The following is a 20,312-nucleotide window of genomic DNA, read 5'->3' on the forward strand; positions in this document are numbered from 1 at the left end:
TAATCAAGCAGAAGAAATAGGAAATAGTGACTGCAAGGGCTTAATACTATATATTTGCACCATATATATACACTATAGTGTATATATATATATACTATAATATAAATACTGTATAAATTATGGTTTTCTATATCCTGAGTGATTTCAGAACAGAGGGGCCTAGAGAGATGTCCTTCCTAGCACTGTCACATTCCTTTCTTTCTTTAGCATTACAGACCTGACTATGAATGTCAGTCCTGTGGAACCACTGGAATAGGGTCTCCACTGGGGTTTCCTCTCGTGTCCATCTGAAAAGCCAATGTGAACCAGTACACCACAAAGGCAGCACATCACCCCGAGCTCAGCACCCCAGCACCTGAGCACCCCCACCCAGCAGTTTATTCTGCCCTCCACTTAGTCCCCAAATGAAATTAGAGTGATAGATATAACGTGGGACACCCAAAATAGTTTGGGACTTGATTAACACAGAGGCCACTCCCCCTGTGATACTGGTGAAGGTGGCAGCAATTGGCTCTCTCCAAGCTCACAGCTCTTTCCTTTAAAAGACGTGGTGGTGGCTGCAGAGGATTTTCCCTGCAGCATCCTCAGTCCTGGGGTCTGGTACAGCAAGGCTCTTCTCTTCAGCCTTCAGAGGACAGGTATGGTAACAAATACTTTGTGATTACTTTTTGGTGTGGAGTGGCTTTGCTGGGAAGAGAGACACACAGCTAAATCTGGGTAAAATTTGCAATTTTTAAGCTGTGAGAACTATGCCTGTGTCCAAGACACACTTCTTTCCAGTACATTGTTTCTCTTTTACACATGAAGCCTGTTTCTTTCATCTCTCAATTTCTGTCTGTTAACATTAAAAAGAAAATACTACTCATGCTGAAAGCCAAAGGTGTTATGCAGGATTACCTCAAACTGCCTGGTACAAAAAAATCAAGTAAGTGTTTTGTTATAATTTTGCAGTTTGCTTAAGCTGTGATCATGAATGAAAATATTTTTGAGATTTCAGATAAACTATTACCTCTGATAACGAAACAGCTAGTGAAAGATGCAGCAGCATTAAAACACATATTTATGGTATTAGGGGAGAGGCAGTTGTCTGTTTCTGGATGGTTTCATCCCAGCTCTGCAACAGCCCTGTGGTAACTAAATTTTTTATGTAAATGTAATGCTAGAAAAAAACATCACGGACTGTAGTAGTAAGAAATAAGGAAAACCATAATAATGTCACCTGTTTGCCAATCTTACTGTGAACCTCAAATGACAGATAACTCCACAGAGGACTGTTTTCAGCTCAGGGGAAAAAAACCAAAAACATTCTCTTATTTTGTCCAGTTTGGTTTCAAAATTCTCCATCAAGGTGGCTTCTCACACTCTCCCTGAGACACCTTGCTGGCAGCAGCAGCTTTTGACTTCACAGCCCCTTGTTCATACAGCATAGCTCCATCTCAATATAAATCTAGTCATGGAAGGTCTTGGTGCTGGCAATTGCTTCACTCATTCACTACCCCTGTGGTAAATCCTGTAGAGCCACCAAGGACTACTGTGTGGCATGCATGAGAAGGCAGGGAGAACCAAGTGTTCATCCACTGCAAAGCCCACCATATACAGAGGAGATGCTGGGACACGATCATGGGTTAGCTAGTTAGCCACAATCAGTGGTGCCACGCAAACGTTTTCTTGATTGTGGGTTTCTGCTTGGTTTTTTTTAAGTTGGGGTTTTTTCGGGGTGTGGGAGGTCATGTTGTTGGCTTTTTCATGCCATCAAAGGGAGCAACAGGTTTTACTGCATTATAGAAAACTGACATTAGCAGAATTTACTGTCAGAAAGTAAATTGTCTCTGGTTATTGACAAGTTACTTGTTGGCATCTCCCAGAAGAGGGCTGTCTTTTAAAAGGCATCTGTGTCACTAGGAGCACATTCTCTTTGTGAATAATGACCAGGAGGTGTGTGGGCTCCCCCATTAATTAAAGGACTGCCCCACAACTATACAAGAATTATCACCACTGGCACATAGTATATATAACTGGTATTGGTTAAGCTTATCTACTTTGGCTCATCTCAGAGGTAGGCATTGTTTTAAGATAAATGGGCTGTGTCCCTCTCCACTATAAAGATGATAAAAGATGTCTTGATGAGAGACCTGACTTTTAAATGCCTCTAATTAAATGAAACCAGTCCCACCCAAGTATATTTGGGAAGGACACCCTTCTATGAATGCTGCTTTTTTTTTTTTTTTTTGTCCTGGACATTAAGTCACTGTCCCAGGCTGTGAGTGTCCCCTGAAGTTTTCTGGGAGATGATAAAAGTGCACAGTCCATTCCTGATGAGCCCTACCTAATGTGACCAAACTAACAGACGAAGTAGCCTGGTAGATTTGTTTCAAGCATTTTCCTTTTTCCGCACAGAACCCAAAGAATAATCCTTTGGATGCCTGAAATAAGAAATATAACTCCATCATGGGCAAAAGTTTGTTTAAAGGGAATGGAAAAAAAGCAAAAATAAACATCCATTAGATTAAGTTTGCATGGAGAGTTTTTGGATAAAACTTAATGCATTTATGAACATGCAGACAAGGGAATATCAAAACATTGTCTGCTGGCACAAAATCCTTTTCCTCTGTTGACTCTCAGGAGGGAACATAAGGGGCTTCTCAAAGTTAAGGCTAAGATCTTCATGAATGGCTCATAAGGGGGGTATCTATGTCTATAATTAAATGAACTGATCAGGTTTTCCAAAGTGCTAAGACATTGTGACATCTGTTGAATCACCAGGAGGCACTGAGAGCTCCATGTATTCATGTATTTTGGGAAAACACAAGCTACCTATTCCACTAGCTAAAGCAAATAGATAGATAGATAGATGATTGATAGATAGATAGATAGATAGATAGATAGATAGATAGATAGATAGATAGATAGATAACTGAAACTTAAAAAAAAAAAAAATAATTAAAAAATAATTTCTATGCCACTTCCCTTTCAACAGGGTATGTTGAGGTGGATGTATCTTAGGTGCTTTCTCCATCCGCTACACCAGTGAATAGGCTGACTTTTCTCCTCTAACCTGAGAAGCTCCATTTCTACAACAGTCTGTGCAGGACAGGTTCTCTCTTCCATACTTGCTGCACTTTCCACTTTCTCTATTCTGGAGGGGAAGCTGGTGCCAAAACAGCTCACTCCAGGGGTGAGGAAAGGAAATACAGCCACCACTGTGACATACCATGAACTTCCACTATCATTTTAAATATTTATTAACAGGTTCTGTAAAAACCAAGGAAGATGGTGAAGATTTGCTGTTCTCTCCTCCTCTTGAGTTTGCTCAGTGGGCAACTCAATGCCAACCCTGGACTGAAAGTGAGGATCACCCAGAAGGGGTTGCAGTATGGTACGTGTGATGTTTTCAGGAGCTGCTGGTGGTATTGCATTCTGATATGACAGGCATAGGGAAGTGAGGGCAGTGGGAGAAAATGACCTGATCACAGACTATAAGGGAAAGGGAGGTTAATGAGCACAATATAGCCGACACAGTAAGCTGCTTGACAGCATGGTACATCATATTGAGGTTCATTTTATTTCCTATAGTGAGTTGGTAGTTTCAAGTGTTGCCATGACTAGGAGTGAGACCTGAAGCAGCACTGCTGGGTGTCAAATGAGATACTCTCTTCTTTTTGACTCTGTGTCTATCCCATCTCCTAAGCCAGAAGCACATAACATTAAGCTCCCAGAAAGTATCAAAGGCAACTGAACTGATCACTGTTTTCCTCTAGCCAAGGAGGTTGGGCTGGAAATTCTGAAGCAGATTATGGAGAAGGAGCATTTCCCTGATTTGAATGGCTATGAGAAGCATGGGCTTGGTAATGTCAAGTACAACATCTCAAGGTAAGTATTCTTTTCAGAGGCAATTTGTGTTTGAAATTTGAAACTTGTTTTGTATTCACCCTCACTCAAGAAATACAAACTTTTCTTTTCTCCCTCTTATCTCCATCATGCTCTAGAATACACATCACTGCTGTTGATTTCCCCAGCTCTTCCATCTCCCTTATACCTGGGACTGGAATAAAACTGGTGATTGGAAATGCTTCTCTAACCATCGATATGAACTGGAACATCAGGACCTGGATGTTGTATGTACAGTCTCATGTGTCCTGGGATTTTTCTTGATGGAGAACATAAATACTCCAAGTTTAATTTTTCTTGTGACCTCTGCATGGCAAAGGTGGTGTTTAACAGCTAGCAACAGTAACCCAGGAGTACAGACTGGTCCTTCCTGATAGGTGTGCTGGTGGGAGACAACTCCTGCCCCTTCAACCATGAGCACTGATAAAGAGCCCATGGCTGAGAAGCTCCTCTGAATAGTAAAGGACTGATGCACTAGCTGAATGCTGTTGTTATCTAGCCTGCCAGCTAATGACACATTTAGAAGAATTGTGGTATGGTGCATCAAAGTCCAGTATAATAAACCCTCCCAGTGCAGCTGCACTGTTAGAAACCCTGTGCTGTGCCTCCAAGAGCTACAGTTCAGAAGCCGCTGGGAAATTGACAAGCAATAGGCAGTATCCTTAGAGAGTCTCCACACCTTCCTTGTCCCAGGCTGCTTCAGAGGGAAAAAAACCCTCCTCCTCTTGCACACTACTCACATTACCCATATTGCTAAACTGACTGAATTACAGCAATCTCTGAGCTGCACTTCTGGGTGTCTGCTGTCAGGGACAGCAGGGCTGGCTGCTGGCAAGAGGAGGGGACCCAGGAGTCAGGGGGTAAGCACAGAGGAGGGGCAGTGCCCTCACTGACAAGTAGCCTAGACAGGCAAGCAGAGCAGATTAGTGGCAGTGATCAGATCACCAGGAAAGTCCATAGTGAAGAGGCATACCTGAGGCAAAGCCAGGCAGTCAAGCCAACAGAGCACCATCAGGATTAACTAAGTACATGGTGGCACATGGATGTACCTACAGCATAGCTTAGACAAAGACCTGAGCCCCACTGCAGCTCATAACCAAGGGTAGAAATCCCCAATGAGGCTTTTCACAGCTGTTTTTCACAATGAAGCTATGAACAACTTGAGGCAGAATAACACAGCTTTACCATATTGGAGCTGGTCTTGAACATGGGCTGCCAGACCCCTGGGAGGGGTGGGAAAGAGGGCATAGAGCCCATTGGGGCACTCCAGGCCCTGACATGAGCTCATGTAGATTCTCCTTTGACACCAGCAGCTTAGATCCCAGTGCAGCTCCCTTGCCCTATCTTATATCAGCTATATTCCAGTTTCCTCTGCTCTGGGTGCAGGTTTGATAAATAGAACAAAATACTTGAAAATATGAATTATCTGCTTTCCCAAACCCATCATGTTCCAAAACTCCTAGGTGTAAATCTGTGTAGAATGCTTTATTCTATATTCTATATTAGAATCTATTTTTATTATGAGAAATGCAATAAAATGCATTTTAGATAAAGAGCTTCATCTTCAGTGAAGAGCAGAGTCTGTTTAAGAACAAATTGAGTATTGAACATTTGTGACAAATATTTATTTATCTATTTATTTATTGCTTTATACAGCAAAGACAGTGGAAGAAGCACAGTGTACATTTCAAAGGTGTTTGTTACTGCAATTTTTTCAACATCCCTGGATCATATGGGTCGTACATTAATATCTCTTACCAGCTGCAGGACAACTTCTGGTGATATAGACATCAAGCTTAATGGAAAACATGGGTAAGTGGAAGAGATGCTTTGTTAGAAAATAACTATCAATGAATGTCAGGTTCATGAAATAGGGCACCTATTTTTGGTGTATATAAGCACTACAAATGAGAACTAGAGCCCTAAGAAAATGTTTACATTGTCCTTGTATTTGTGCACCCTGTCCCTTGAGTAGCAGATAAATACAGCAGTTCTGGTCAGATCAAACAATCCCTTTTGCTTCTTCAGCACTCACTTCTTTCCAAATAATGCCCTACTCCTCAACTCTAGTACATTCTTGTACCATGCTTTGTGTCCTAGTCACAGTGCTATCAAAACTGAACAGGAGGCTGCTGTTTGTTGTGCCTCTAGTTAAAACCCTCTGCAACATTATTTGATTGTTTTCTTGTAGTTCTCTCACTGTCTGAATACAAATCTAGTCACCTGGTTTTACGTGAGGGTTTTTTTGTATGTTTGCTTCTTTTTACTTGTATTGGAAGATCCTAGTGCAGATACTACTTATTTATTTTGTGTTTGTACGTACAAGATTGTGGTAATATGAAGAATTCCTTATTCGTGAGGATTAATCTACCCAGGTGAATTGCTCAGATGCCTAGTGGCAAAATTATCTCCTTTTAAGTGGTGCCTCTCTGGTAGTTGTTACATTTCAGAAAGCTCCCTTGTGTACTCGAATACCACACTCAGAGGCCATTAAATTCGTGTTCTGCAGAAATACCTGATTTCCTGTTAATGACTGTAGTACTTGACCTATGAATTGGTTTCTTTCTTTCCTCTAGCTTCCTGCATAACTTCTTTATCAAGTATCTGAAGAAACCCATTCACAGAACCTTGGTCACTAACGTAAGCCTTTCAAATTGTGTAGGGGAGGGGTTTAAGGAATATGACTTTCACAAGTCAGTGCTGTGAATTTGGCAAAGGAAGAACTAGAAAAATAATAACGTCTTATTCTGGTTTGATCAGCACAGTCACTATTTTGCTAACTGGAAATGCTTCCAGATACAGTGTCAAGTTGACTAACCCACAGCTAGGTTTAGCCCAGGCAGCAGAAGAAAATGTAGTTATTTTCCGATTTCAGGCAGAATAAGTCTCTGTGTACCTACAAGCTTCCTGAGTTTTGGGTAATTTTTATACAGAGCAGACAAAACGTATGCTGGGTGATGCAGAGAGGTGTTGTAGCACAGCACACGGTAGCATGACATATTGAAACTTCATATCAAAGAGGTGCGTAGTTCTGATGACAACCCGCCCAGGGCTTCTGAGAGGAAAAAGAGCTTGAGATGGCTCTGATTCTGCCCCTGAACAGGGATCTCTGGTGAGACCAGTGTGAGAGCTCTGTCTCCCTTTTGTGCTGTGCCTTTGTCACCCCCATCAGGCTGCTTTTGGCAACTTCCCACCTTGTTGCCCGAAGGCAGCTCTGACATGGGACGTGCTGACACCGCACCGAGTGGGAACCTTGGGGAACCTGTTAGCTGAATAAAAAATAGTTTAGGTGTTTTGACAAACAAATGTTGCAATGTGTGTCACATAAGCAGAAAGATTTTCTAGCACAAGGCTAGGAGATGCCTAGAGGTCCTGGCTAATCAGGCCATAATTTGAGTGTGTTTTTCTACAGTCATGCCCCAACATCAGATCTGGGATCCAGTTGATAGATAAAGATCTCCAATCACTGAATGGTGAGTCACTAGTGATATCTTTTCCTTCTGCTTCCTCTCTCCTCTTAGATGAAATTCTGCAGTTCCTTAAGCAGCAGCTGGTCAGCAAAGCCTCCAGAAGCAGTATCAAACCCCATTGTCTTTCTGCTCCCTTGCTTGCAGGAACACAGTTAAACAAAGGGAGCACTCCTTGAAGAAGAAATTGATATTTCTGAGAAGCCAAGGACTTGGGAATGATTCTTAACTTGCAAATGTGGCAGTGTGCACTTCTGTTGTCAGAAATGACACATGTAGGCCGTATAGCACTGACGCTAAGGCAACTTCCTCCCCTTCCTCTTTCTCTTCCCTTCCCCTTCCTCTTTTCCTTCTTTTTCCCCTTCCCCTGCCCCCTGCACACATAGCACTTAGCAAGCTGAAGCCTGCTCTCCCAGCTTGCCTGGAAATTTAAGTCTTACTTGTCAATTTTTCAGACTTGCCGAAGGCAAAAAGAAGTTCCTTTGTAATATTAAACATTTTTGGGTTAGATTTACAAGAGTTTGAGGCACCCAAATTGTTGGGCAGATAGCATATGTGAAACCCAAGTATCCCAGCAAATCAGGCACCCGCCTTTTCTGGGAAAGTATTTGCAAGTTAGAGGCATTTTGGATGCTCTCAGAACTGCTTGACAAGAAATCCCACCACCTTCGTGTCCTGAAGCACTGGCACTAGTGATATCTTTTCCTTCTGCTTCCTCTCTCCTCTTAGATGAAATTCTGCAGTTCCTTAAGCAGCAGCTGGTCAGCAAAGCCTCCAGAAGCAGTATCAAACCCCATTGTCTTTCTGCTCCCTTGCTTGCAGGAACACAGTTAAACAAAGGGAGCACTCCTTGAAGAAGAAATTGATATTTCTGAGAAGCCAAGGACTTGGGAATGATTCTTAACTTGCAAATGTGGCAGTGTGCACTTCTGTTGTCAGAAATGACACATGTAGGCCGTATAGCACTGACGCTAAGGCAACTTCCTCCCCTTCCTCTTTCTCTTCCCTTCCCCTTCCTCTTTTCCTTCTTTTTCCCCTTCCCCTGCCCCCTGCACACATAGCACTTAGCAAGCTGAAGCCTGCTCTCCCAGCTTGCCTGGAAATTTAAGTGTTACTTGTCAATTTTTCAGACTTGCCGAAGGCAAAAAGAAGTTCCTTTGTAATATTAAACATTTTTGGGTTAGATTTACAAGAGTTTGAGGCACCCAAATTGTTGGGCAGATAGCATATGTGAAACCCAAGTATCCCAGCAAATCAGGCACCCGCCTTTTCTGGGAAAGTATTTGCAAGTTAGAGGCATTTTGGATGCTCTCAGAACTGCTTGACAAGAAATCCCACCACCTTCGTGTCCTGAAGCACTGGTGTGGTCATTTCCTTTTTCTGGTTAGATCAAATTTACTTTTCCACAATGACAAAACATTAGACAAACTAAAGAAGGAGCTTTAAAAGAGGTGCCAGTGGAAACATCAAGCCTTAGGTCAGAATGCATGTTAGGAGGTCCCTGGCTGTGTTTTTCCTTACCCTAAGGAACAATGTGTGTCATTCTCCTTCAGGAACTGACTATGTTTTGAGCATACATAAAATTATTTCTGTGCTTTTTGTAATATTGAGTATTTTATCTACCACCCTTACAGTCCTAAAGCCAGTTGATGATTTGGCTGAAGTAGACTACTCCTTATATAGCTTGCCAGCAGTATTCCAGCAGTTCATTGACCTGGATTTAAAGGTAACTGCCTGTAGTGGTTTTTGCCAAGATTACTGTGGTTTTTATCATTGTATGATCACTTTTCTAAGACGAACACGATTGCTGTTCTGAACATCAAGATTCAGTATCTGAGAAGATAGGCATTTCAAAGCACTATTGCATTTGTTATTGTAATAACTTTTAACAAATCAGTTGTAAAATTGATGGATAAAGATCTCCAATCACTGAATGGTGAGTCACTAGTGATATCTTTTCCTTCTGCTTCCTCTCTCTAAATAATAATTTAAATAATTAATAATTAATTATTTTAAAGCCACTTTTTTTTTTTCAAAATTGCTGTTGAGTTGGTTATAGCAAATAGAGAGCAGTAAAAGTTGACTAAGCAAATTAGAAGAAAAAAAAGATAAAGGGAATAGAGAAAAAAAGGTATTCAACTTCATCCTTCTCTTGCTGTTGATTAATATCTGAGGCTTCTTTTTTCAGTCAGTCAGAGGAAGATTTCTACACATTGCCATTAGCTACAATAATCTTCTGTCATACGAGAGAGGAAGAGACCTCAAGGATTGCTGCTGATTTTGAAGGCCTGAAATTTTCTTTCAAACAAAGAAGAAAACCTCCTTATATATTGAAACTAAAATCAGACTAGTTCCTAATTCTAAAATGGTTGAATTGTCATCCTGTGTAAGGTGATTTGGTTGAGAGTAGTTACCATCATCATAGTATCTAGGATTCTTAACTAAGTTTAAGATGCCTTGTGCTGTGTGCTCTACAGCAGGGGAACAAAAAGACAATCCTGTCACAAAGATCTTACAAAATAAGCAATAACAAGAGAAAACAGAGAAATAGGAGAGTCAGGAAGACAAAAATACAAAACAAAAAAACCAAAAAGCCAGGATCAGTCAGTATGGTAGACACTGGTCACAGCAGCAACTATATTTCAAGCAGAGATTTGAGGTAAAGAGGTGATGTCATGGTTGTGTACAAGGCTGCCCTCCTACATAAGATGAAACATGGGGGGAAAAATACAAAGCAAGTGACTTGTCAAATCCAGCAAGGATTGAATGAGGAGGTCAAGGACAAGGCAACTCAGCACTTTGGAAGTGATTTGACAGTTCTTAAAAGGCAACACAAAATTTAGATACAGATGGGGAGGAACTCAGAAAATAAAGACACAGAACACATTTGAGATGGAACAGAAAGGTGGGACTAATGAAAGGAATATTTAAAAAATCTTAATATCTGAGTACATTTCTCACTTTAAATCAGTTTTACCTTCTTGTTTCATCCGGATGCATTTGGAAATACTAGATTTGCAAGCCTTGGCTAGTATCATGGGTAGTGCAAGACTTAACTTTCCCTTATCTTATAGGCATTCTTTTGTTTGCACAAGTTACCAACATGGTTCTGGGTAGAACAGGGTGCTGATTCTGACCTAGAAGACCTCTGACTTTTAGAGATCCATCTGGTAATTGAGACCACTGAATAGCTCTTGGCAGCAGTTCTCAGATTTAAATTCCTACAGATGGGCAAAGGAGAAAGTAAGGCTCTTCAGTAAGGAGGAGCCTTAGTCATGCTCTTTTGCAATATGTATGCAATATTGTTTTCTGAGGTGGTAAACTGTCTTCACTAGATGATCAGAATCTCAAAAGATAGATCTCAAGTGTCATTTCTGAAGCCGTCAAATCTCTGGAACTTGTCTTCACTGCTTGCTTGGAAGCACTAAGGCTTCAGGATGTACTACAAAGCCAATGTATTCACTTATACACCAAATGAATAGCTTAAGCCAGGGAAAGAAAAGTAGCATTAATTGTCTACAGTAGTTAAAAAGTCATATTTTTACACTGGTTTTCTTTTTTTATCTCTGACAATAACTTTCAGGGCATAGTCTACCCAGCTGGAAACTATACTGGTCCTCCCTATGTGGCAGCTCCCTTCCTTATCCCAGACCAAAGTGACTCCATGCTCTACCTTGCCTTCTCTGAGTATTTCTTTCAGACCTCTGCATTTGCTTACTACACTGCAGGGGCCTTCAACTCCACCATTGCAGAGGAGGTGAGTAGGACATAGAGGACTGGGGTCAGATTGGCTCAGGTCATCCAAGGTAGGGATGACATTACATGGCAGTGTGAAGCAGCTAATTGGCCTGTGAAGTCCTGAAACAGTAGGTCAGAAACATTAGGCTACTGTTATGCTCTTTTATAATGCTCTATATAGATGCCAGAGCACCTAGTTCCACTGAACAAGATACAAAATACTGTCAGTTTTACTACAAAAAAAAAGAAGGCTTTTGTAGATCTGAGGCACAGACTTTTCTGAGGAGGAAAAAGGATTTCCTCTGGGGAATTTAGCAGCCTCAGTGGCTGTTTTCTGAGAGGTCTTTAAAGACTGAAAGTACTGCAGGGCACATGGAAGCAAAGTGTATGTCAAAGCACAATAGCTGTGGCTTGGAGGCTATCAGACTTGGCTAGCCTGTCTCCAGGAGGTCCATTAAATCCCCAAACCTGTATATTGTAGCCCAAACTATGATCATATTAAACATTTGGTTTCCCTGGTAGTATTCTGGCATATATTATTGGGAATCAGCTTTAAGCATGCCAAGTCCCTTAAAAATATTTTTGAAAGATACAAGATCAAAGATTCACTGAAAGGACAGTACTAATGCATATAGATAAAAGCTGAGCATGAAGGTCAAATTTGATAAACTCATTTGTTTTCTCATGGTTTTTGTTTGGTTTTGGTTTTTTTTTTCTCCAGACTTGCAGCTATTTTAATATAAGCACAGAGATATTTGGCAGTATCATCCCTGAGGTGAGTATCATTTCTGCCACCAACTCTTAGGGAACCACCCGGTGTGGGTGTCAGACACCTCACTCCTGGTGCATCCCAAAGGCTTGCAGGGCCAGCAGGGCTCCTGCCCTGGAAAATAAGGCACATGTATGCCTCATAACAGCAGAGCAGATGGGCCCTGTCACCTCCCACCCCCACACTGAGTTAAATAACTTGCACTGTTCACAAACTTGTCCCACAATCTCGCACATCAATCTTTGCTCTGGGCACTGTGCCCAATCCACAGCTGGTCCCACCTAAAACCAGCCCTAGGCAGGAAAAAACTTCAGTCCTGATTCCTGCTTTGAGAGACTTCTGAGAAGGCTTCAGCTGAGAAGCTGCCCAAACCTGCATAATTGTCTTTGCTTCACTGCTAGCTTGTGACTGACTAGCAGAAAGAAATCCAGAAAAAGACCTGGGAAGGGACTATGGTGGCCACATGCAGGAAACCATGCTAACAGATGGGCAGGAAACATTGCATCTAAGGCACAAACAAGGCAGATGCACAAGACTTCCATTTGTGGAGAAGATGGATATAACAGGACAGAGAATATGGGCATGCATGGCTTCCACTTGTGGAGAAGATAGATGTAACAGGACAGAGAATATGGGCATGCATGGCTTCCACCAGCCTTCTCAGACAGAATGAGAAATGAAAAATTACCATAAGAGACCCTAGGCCATGAATGCTGGGGTTGGATGGAATTCAACTTATGGTTCAAAGAACTTCACATCCTTGTTTTCTTCCTGGATGATATTAAGTTCCTTCCTCAGAAATCTAAGAATACTCCAAGGGCAGTCATCATATGATCTTATCTGTAAAATGCCATAAGCGTTGATGCTAATATTCCAGCCCCTCTGTTCTAAGTAATTAACTTGGTGAGCCTAATTGCTCTTCAGGCAAAGGACAGAGTGAGGCTCCTCTGAGGACAGTCCAGAGCAGGAACCAATCTCACGAGATGGGTGAATCTCCAAGTGAATGGCTCCTGAGCTCTTTTATTGTGTGACTTACATCTCACATTCATGTTCCATTCCTTTCCTGTCTTCACAAATTAGTATTTAATTTCTCTCAAAGTGATAAAGGGGAAACCATATTCCTAGAGTGGAAGGAACTTTCCACTGCATTCCTTTGTGGCCAAGTCTGTTAATTTAACACCAAAGAAAACTTCTACTTCTTACTTGCTTGAAAGAATCTTATGTCAGCAGCTATTCTTATCATCATCTTAAGCAACTACTTCAAAATAATTGCTTCAAGAATGAGAACATGCAGTATTCTGATCTGTTCTACAAGAAAAATATTTTTCTGCCTTTTTTTTTTCTTGGTACCTTACAGGTAGCCAAATATTCAGTTACACCCTACCCAGTGATGTTGAAGCTAATGGCTACTGAAATACCCATTATCAGCTTAGAGCAGGATTCCTTCACGGTGGAGATTCAGGGCTCCATGGAGGTCTTTGCTGTTCTGCCAGACTCAACCACCCAGTCATTGTTCACAATGAACATAGTAAGTACAACAAACAAGGTGACACATAACTGAGGGTTAAACAAGTTTGTTCCTTCCTTCTGTTAAACATCTGCCAAAATCATGCCAGATTTCTAGTACTTAAACATGCACATTCCCGTTAAGTCATATATGTGGCCTCACTTAACCTGCAGGACATTTCTATGGCCAAGAGCCTTTTCCTATAGATGACAATAATCCAAACATGTAGCAACTCTGAGTAACCAAAGTTTTGTTCTCTGGAATGACAGTTCTGCAGGCATGAGTCATGTCTCCTGGACTCTTGATCATTTAACTGAAAATGTCTTTGATTAGTGAAATCTCATTACTCACATTTCAGCTCTTGTCAGTGCCATTTGGAAAAGCAGACATTTACTGTATGCAGCCATGCACGGGCTGTAGGCTAGGGAGAAAGTTGCATCTACATGAAACAGCTTCCACACCTGACTGGGAAGATGGTGTTTCTGTATTTGTAACTCATTCATAGCAAAGGTCCGATTTTTTTGTGCATCTGGTAACACATGGTTTCTTTTTTTTATTGGCAGACAGCCAACACCAGCATTGCTCTGAATATATTTGACCAGAAATTGATGGGCTCACTCTGTTTGAACAGGTAATTCAACCTCAAATGGATAGGATTTTCAGCCATCTGGAAAACAGCATTAGCAATCCCAACATTAGCAGTTTAGGCACATGGCTAGATAACTATGAATGTGTTTCCCTGGTGAGTTCATCTGCATTAGGAAGCTTCTCTGTGACAACTGCAACAGTCCCCAAGGGACTGCTCACCAGCTGTGGATTGCTGCAAGGCAGTCGTCTCATTGGACTTCTCTGCTCCTGACATCTACTCTCCCCTCTAAGCTAGATAAATCAAGTGTGCAGGGCAGTTATGAGGACCATGAATCATCCAGATTCCCTCCAGTCAGCAAGATGCAACTGTTTTCTAGCCCACCTGTGCCACTAAAGAAATGCAGAGGGATCCAGGACACAGTAAAGAATCTGGACCCCTGCCATTCCCCTGCGCTGGAATTCTTATAGCAGAGATTCCCCAGCTGAAGCACTGCAGCTTCCAAGGGTTAGAAAACTGGAGACCAGGGCCTTGGACATTTAGACATTTAACATGTCAAATTTTATATAGAGAAGCTCTGTGTACCAGGACCTCACAGCAGAGTATTGGGACCCTGATTTCTGTTCCTTGGGAAGACAGTTAAACAGTTAAGAATATCCAGAGTTTATCAGGGCACAGAGATACTGGGAATTTAAGGAGGTTAGAGCCATTAGCATTTTTTTTGCAGAAACATTCAGAGAGAAAAATCTAGAATGTGCTGAGAGCTGGGCTGCCAGTTTGGTGGCAACTTGGAAATCATGTTTTGAATATGTGTGTGGATATTTGAATAGGTACTGAGTAAGTATTTCAATTTGGAAACAGAGATATTAGCAACACAGCCATCAGCAGCAGTACCCCTACAATGAACAGTTTTTATTGCCACTCTGGTCAGTCTCACATCCAAGCATTATGTAGATTTACCAAAATCCTTGCAAAATATCTGAGAGCCTGTGAGTCCTTGACACTAGCCCTGATAAAGTCCATTATCAGCAGGATTTCCAAAACACAGAACAGAGGGAGAAGTGCACTCAACATCCCTGGCTTCAGCCCTTCTAGCATACTCTTCTGCAGGCATGCTCAGCAATGCCCTAAGAAAACCATTTCTTTCTCTGTAGGGCAGTATGAATTGTGTAAAAGATACTGCTTCCTAAGCCTCTTTACAGATGTTTCTTAAGGCCTGAAGCTCTGCAGCAGTGACAGTACACGAGTAGAAAAATGTATGTTTATCTTTCGTACTGACTTATCTTATTTCACTTCTTTCCCTCAGGGTTCAGTTCTCTCTAGCCCACTCCAATGTTGGCTTTTTTGAGGTAAGCAGACAGTTTAAGCACATAGGAAATGTAAACCAGTGGTATCAAGGCTAAATAAATTGGCTTAATTCCTGGGTGGCTCTTTTCCTGTCTTCTGTGGACCTAAAAGTATATTCTTTGGGGCGAGTGCTCTGACAATGAGATATTTTGTAGTTCCCCTGACTCGTGAATCACAATTCATCAGTAAGCAGAGAGATGTCTTGAGTTGTAATGGTGAATCTGACCTGTGGCAGCAGAGGGAGCAGTGCTCCCACACTCCATGTGCCGCGGTGTTCCCCACAGATGCTCCGAGTTACAGCAGTGAATGGAAACCAAATACTAGTTAAACGAAGTAGTTGTAGGCTTACCGGGGAAAACTCTGCCCCTGCGGAAAGTCATTTAATTCTAAGTAAAACCAATCTGTTCTGAGTAGCTGAGAAGAATGGATTAAAACTGTTCTGGTCCTTTTTGCTATTGGTGAGAAATTATCTCACAAATAAAGGAAATAGACTGTTTTAAATGAAAATGTTGTCCAAGCAGGATGAAAGCCATTTGCATTTTGCATCATTCTAAAAACTTAAGAACCAAAGTTCAGAGAAGGCTCTGGGGAGTCCTCATAGTGGCCTTCCAGTACCTGAGGAGGCCTACAAGGGAGCTGGGGAGGGACTTTTTACAAGGGTATGTAGCAAGAGGATAAGGGGTAATGGCTTAAAACTGGAAGAGGGGAGATTTAGATGAGACATTAGGAGGAAATTCTTTACTATGAGGGTGGTGAGACACTGGCACAGGTTGTCTAGAGAATCTGTGGCTTCCCCCTCCCTGGAAGGGTTCAAGGCCAGGATGGTTGGGAATTTGAGCAACCTGGTCTAGTGGGAGGTGTCCCTGCCCATGCAGGAGGGCTGGAACTAGATGATCTTTTAGGTCCCTTCCAACCCACGCCATTCTATGATTCTATGATTCACCTGACCTTATGACTCTTTTGGGCCAAATGAAAGCTGAAAGTTGAACACAAGCCTACTAACTCCATCCAGGACTAAGGCACAAGAGTTCTCCTGCCTTCAAGGAGTGATGACTAACTAATTTATTTTTCTTTTCTGTGGCAGGTATCGCTTCTGGAGAACATCCTGTCTTACATTTTACAGACTGAAGTAATTCCATCTGCTAATGGTAAGGCTGTATTTCAAAGCTAAAGACTAAATGCTTCAAGCTTCCAGCAGAGTGAGTGATTCTAGGAACTTCTAATGACTTTTTGCTTAAGTTTCCAATTCCCATTGAGTGGAAAATGACCATCAGCCAGTAAGCAATGGAAGGGGGAGGTTGATTTGTGTGCCTCCTCACTGACACTGGTCTGTAGAAAAAAAAGCAAAAAGGGCTTGGAAGCTCAGAATTAATTTACCTTTGCCTCGATCAGGCTGGCCCTGACACATCAGTAAGAAGCATGTCTCTCTGGCTTGCACATCTGCCTGAAGCCACTGCCTGTGAAAAGGCATTCCTCTTCATTAGACCAATACAGGGCTTTTGCCTCTCGTAAATCTTATTTAAGGCTCTGAAGGGAGAAGTAGCTTTGTTCCAGCCCTCTGTACCAGGATGAATTTCACATTTCTTAATCACCAGAGACAAATGGGAACAGGTTCTAATGAGGCTAGAGCTGTAGTAACAGTCCCCCAGGTCAGCAGAGACAAATCACTGAGTATGTGATGTGTTGAACATGAAATGGTTTGCTGCAAAACTCTGCCAAGAGGAAAGCATCTACAACTCTGTCATGCATAGATACAGGGCATCATTTCTACCTCCCAGGACTGGTTGTGAAGACTAAGAAATTAATTGTAAACAACCTGCAAAAACAAACAGAGGTGTTGAAGGGCAGGTATCTATTATCTTTGCAATGCATACCTAAATCATTATGTTTGTTTGTTTTGTTTTTAAGCTAAATTGTCAAAAGGATTCCCTCTTCCCAATCTTTCCAATGTTATCTTGATGAGACCCCACATTGCAATTGTACAGGTGAGATTCTGACACTCTCATGAAAAGATTATTCCTCGTATTTCTTCCCTTCCCTTCCCTTCCCTTCCCTTCCCTTCCCTTCCCTTCCCTTCCCTTCCCTTCCCTTCCCTTCCCTTCCCTTCGCTTCCCTTCCCTTCCCTTCCCTTCCCTTCCCGAATTTAACAGAAATAGTTGAAATACAAGAGGGAAGCAAATTCAATTTTGAGCACCTAAGACGACTGAATTTTGTTAATTTTTGGTGATCATGGTTGAGGCTATTAGTCAAAAGTAGTTAATGAGCTCTCAGAAAATATTATTTCGTTCTGATTATTCTCCAAATCATGCTGCATTCTGTGGCCCTCACAACACACTCTGGCCCTTAGTTTGAACACACAGAATGTTTCCAGACAATCAGTCAGTACAAGGGCATTGCTGACAAACGAACTCCCAAAGAATAGGTACATTTCTCCTCTTGTTTACCAGCTTCTCAGTGATTTTCAGCTCTGCAGAGACAGTCTCAGGAAACTCAGGAAAGAAACACAAAGAGGTTTTTTAATCTTTCATTGCATTCCTCATACCTGGCAGCAAGTTAATGCAGCCCTTACAAAACACAATTGCTTGGAGACAGCTTTCAGTGGCACCAATTGCCAGCAGCTTTATAGACTAATTATGAGTGAAGGATTTTAGTGGTCCTGTGGGGTGCACTCCTCATCTCATGGTTGCAAATCAGTCTCCTCATCAGTAAGTAGGAACGAGAGAGGACACAGGAGACTTGCTATACCTCATTGATGTGGTTGCTATTTGAAAGCTAACTCTGCAGGCTCCACTTTCAGTCTATTGGCTATGGTCAATCCTTCCCACTTTTCAGAGATAACCTCATTAGGCTGCTCTCTGCAGGTTAGAACATTTTTGGTTGGAAAAGACCTTTAAGATTGTGACTCCAACCATTAAAGGTTCTTTGCTCTGTACACGCTGATTATGGGGGAAGCCTTAAGGACAATTTTAGAGTAGATGTCTCATTCTTAAATGGCTCAAATTAGGCACAGAATAATCCCACCTTGTGCTGATTGCCTACTTGCCTCAAGGCTCAGACTAACTTTCTTGTATAGGCTGCATGATCTTTAGATGTCCCTTCAGTTGCTAGCATGGTGTGAAGGCAGAGCAGCCAGGGAAAGATGGGGCTCTTCTGCAAAGTTGAAAAGAACAAACTTTTATTAAATTTGTTACTTCCAAGGCTTATCTGTTTTCAGCAGATTTTCTGATTTTTAACACCAAGACTGAGTTGAAAACCCAAAACAAACAAACCGAAAAAACCTCCTCATTTTGTAATTCATGGCACTTCAGTGACTGTTCTTCTCCCCATAGGGATACGTGTTGATTTCTACTGATGTCCACTACAAACACTAATGAAGAGGAGAGGCCATTTGCTAAGCATGAACTTCAAATCCATAATGTGACACTGAAGGTTAAAAACTGTTCAGTTGTGCTGCCACGTGTAACTTGATGACAAGGACAATGTCATCCTGGTTGGGGGCAAAGAGGGATTCAGGGAGGCAAAGAAAGCTGATGGAATGGTTAGGCTGTACAACAGAGAAGCTCATATGACACAATGCTTGACATTATTTATTCTGGAGTTTAACTGATGCAAAAAGATTGTTACGATTAAGGTCTCTCTTGAAATAAAGTGTTGTATATACACTTCCAGAAACGTGCTGCTGTCTCTCAAAAGAAGGAAAAGTACATTGTCAAAATGTTGCTAGGGTAGGCATGCCTGTTAATCTGCTTCTACTGTAATGATCTTAAATAACCTCCTTCTGAACATGACACACTAAGCATGAAGTGAGCCTTCTCTAGAACCACATCAGACTGGGAACTGTCCCAGTTACAACAGGAACTAGAATTGTAGTGGTGTCTTAACTAAACTCTTAACATGAATCTTAACAAAGATGCAGAAGCAGTGCAAGAAGTGAGGCAAAGTGGTACTGCTGCTTTTGATAGTCCCTCTTCCCCTGTGACTCTTGAAATCCTGTACCTGTAATGTCCCCTGTGCAGCATTGCTTAGCCAGGTTAGATGCATTTAACTCCTTGAATGTTTTAGGTAAGTCTTATAAGTCTAACCCTCCAGCATCTTTGTCAGTGTTTCTCTGGATAGTTATGGATACTTGTTACTTAATTTTATTATGTCGTCTTGCTATCTTTCTTTCTTCCTCTTCTTTTTCAATACTTTATCAGTATGCAGATGGTCACACAAGCCTGCAGAGGGCTGTGCCTGCCCTGCCATGCTTAGGTGCATGTGCTTTGGCCAAACCTGAGCGAGAAGCCAGTTCAGACCTCAAATTATCACCAACAGAGGAGAAACAGGCTGGGATGCCAGAGCCTGCTACTGTGCTGCTGCTTTTGTGAGCTCGAAACCACCCCTGCTGAAAGCTCCACTGGCCTGGCGTGGGGCTGGGACACCCCGAGGCCTGATGGCATCAGGGCCCGCTCGGTGGGAGCACCAGGAGTGTCTGGAGAGGGGCTGTGAGCTGCAGGGGAGCTGCAGGTGCTGTCCCAGAAGTGGGATTGTCTACCCTGCGTGCCAGACGCCGGTATCCATGCAAAGGAGAGGTCAGGAAGACATTGTGAGGGTGATGGGACCCTGGCACAGGCTGCCCTTTGGATGCCCCATCCCTGGAAGTGTTGGAGGCTGGGTGGGATGGGGCTCGGAGCTGCCTGGGCTGGTGGGAGGTGTCCCTGCCCGTGGGATTGGAACGAATGGTATGTAAGGTCCCTTCCAAACCATTCTATGATTGTTTGATTGGTATTTATTTATTGCCGTTTGCACACATACAGGGCTCTGGGTGGTCACCCACTGAGCGACCCCCCGAAGTCATACAGCTCTAGGCGTTCACACACATTTGGTCGGTTCGCTCCACCTAAGCAGCACATACTCGTGGTTATTCTACTTCAATTTGTTAGTGACTTTCCGGTTCGGTTTAGAAGCAGCGTTTCCCTCTCGTGCCTGCTGCTCACAGCAGCAGCGCCGCCTCACAAAACCCCGGTAACT

The 20,312-nt window shown here is 42.3% G+C and overlaps 2 protein-coding genes across 2 annotated transcripts in view; both read left to right on the forward strand.

The window, feature by feature from the left end:
• Window positions 1-3,270: 3,270 nt before the first annotated feature.
• BPIFC (BPI fold containing family C) lies at window positions 3,271-18,673 on the forward strand. The gene is made up of 15 exons (XM_010005781.1): window positions 3,271-3,376; window positions 3,759-3,870; window positions 3,987-4,115; window positions 5,545-5,700; window positions 6,465-6,528; window positions 7,301-7,361; window positions 8,990-9,081; window positions 10,939-11,112; window positions 11,815-11,868; window positions 13,220-13,390; window positions 13,933-14,000; window positions 15,262-15,304; window positions 16,387-16,450; window positions 17,211-17,287; window positions 18,632-18,673. The coding sequence occupies exons 1-15, from the start codon at window positions 3,271-3,273 to the stop codon at window positions 18,671-18,673; spliced, it is 1,413 nt and encodes a 470-aa protein (XP_010004083.1).
• Window positions 18,674-19,196: 523 nt separating this feature from the next.
• The window catches only part of RTCB (RNA 2',3'-cyclic phosphate and 5'-OH ligase), a 13,031-nt gene continuing 11,915 nt past the window's right edge, over window positions 19,197-20,312 (forward strand). Inside the window, exon 1 of the mRNA XM_010005850.1 lies at window positions 19,197-19,300. Within this exon, the coding sequence (XP_010004152.1) occupies window positions 19,197-19,300 (104 nt within the window). The remainder of the gene's footprint in view (window positions 19,301-20,312) is intronic.

Source organism: Chaetura pelagica, unplaced genomic scaffold (assembly GCF_000747805.2).
Source record: "Chaetura pelagica isolate M959 unplaced genomic scaffold, ChaPel_1.0 scaffold79, whole genome shotgun sequence".
Lineage (NCBI taxonomy): Eukaryota > Metazoa > Chordata > Aves > Apodiformes > Apodidae > Chaetura > Chaetura pelagica.

Bases quoted from the DNA above. Each gene is read 5' to 3' on its own strand.
- BPIFC (XM_010005781.1), top strand. From the start codon at position 3,271: ATGGTGAAGATTTGCTGTTCTCTCCTCCTCTTGAGTTTGCTCAGTGGG. The intron at 11,869-13,219 runs GTGAGTATCATT...GGTACCTTACAG, and splicing joins TTGGCAGTATCATCCCTGAG to GTAGCCAAATATTCAGTTAC. The intron at 13,391-13,932 runs GTAAGTACAACA...TTTTATTGGCAG, and splicing joins CATTGTTCACAATGAACATA to ACAGCCAACACCAGCATTGC.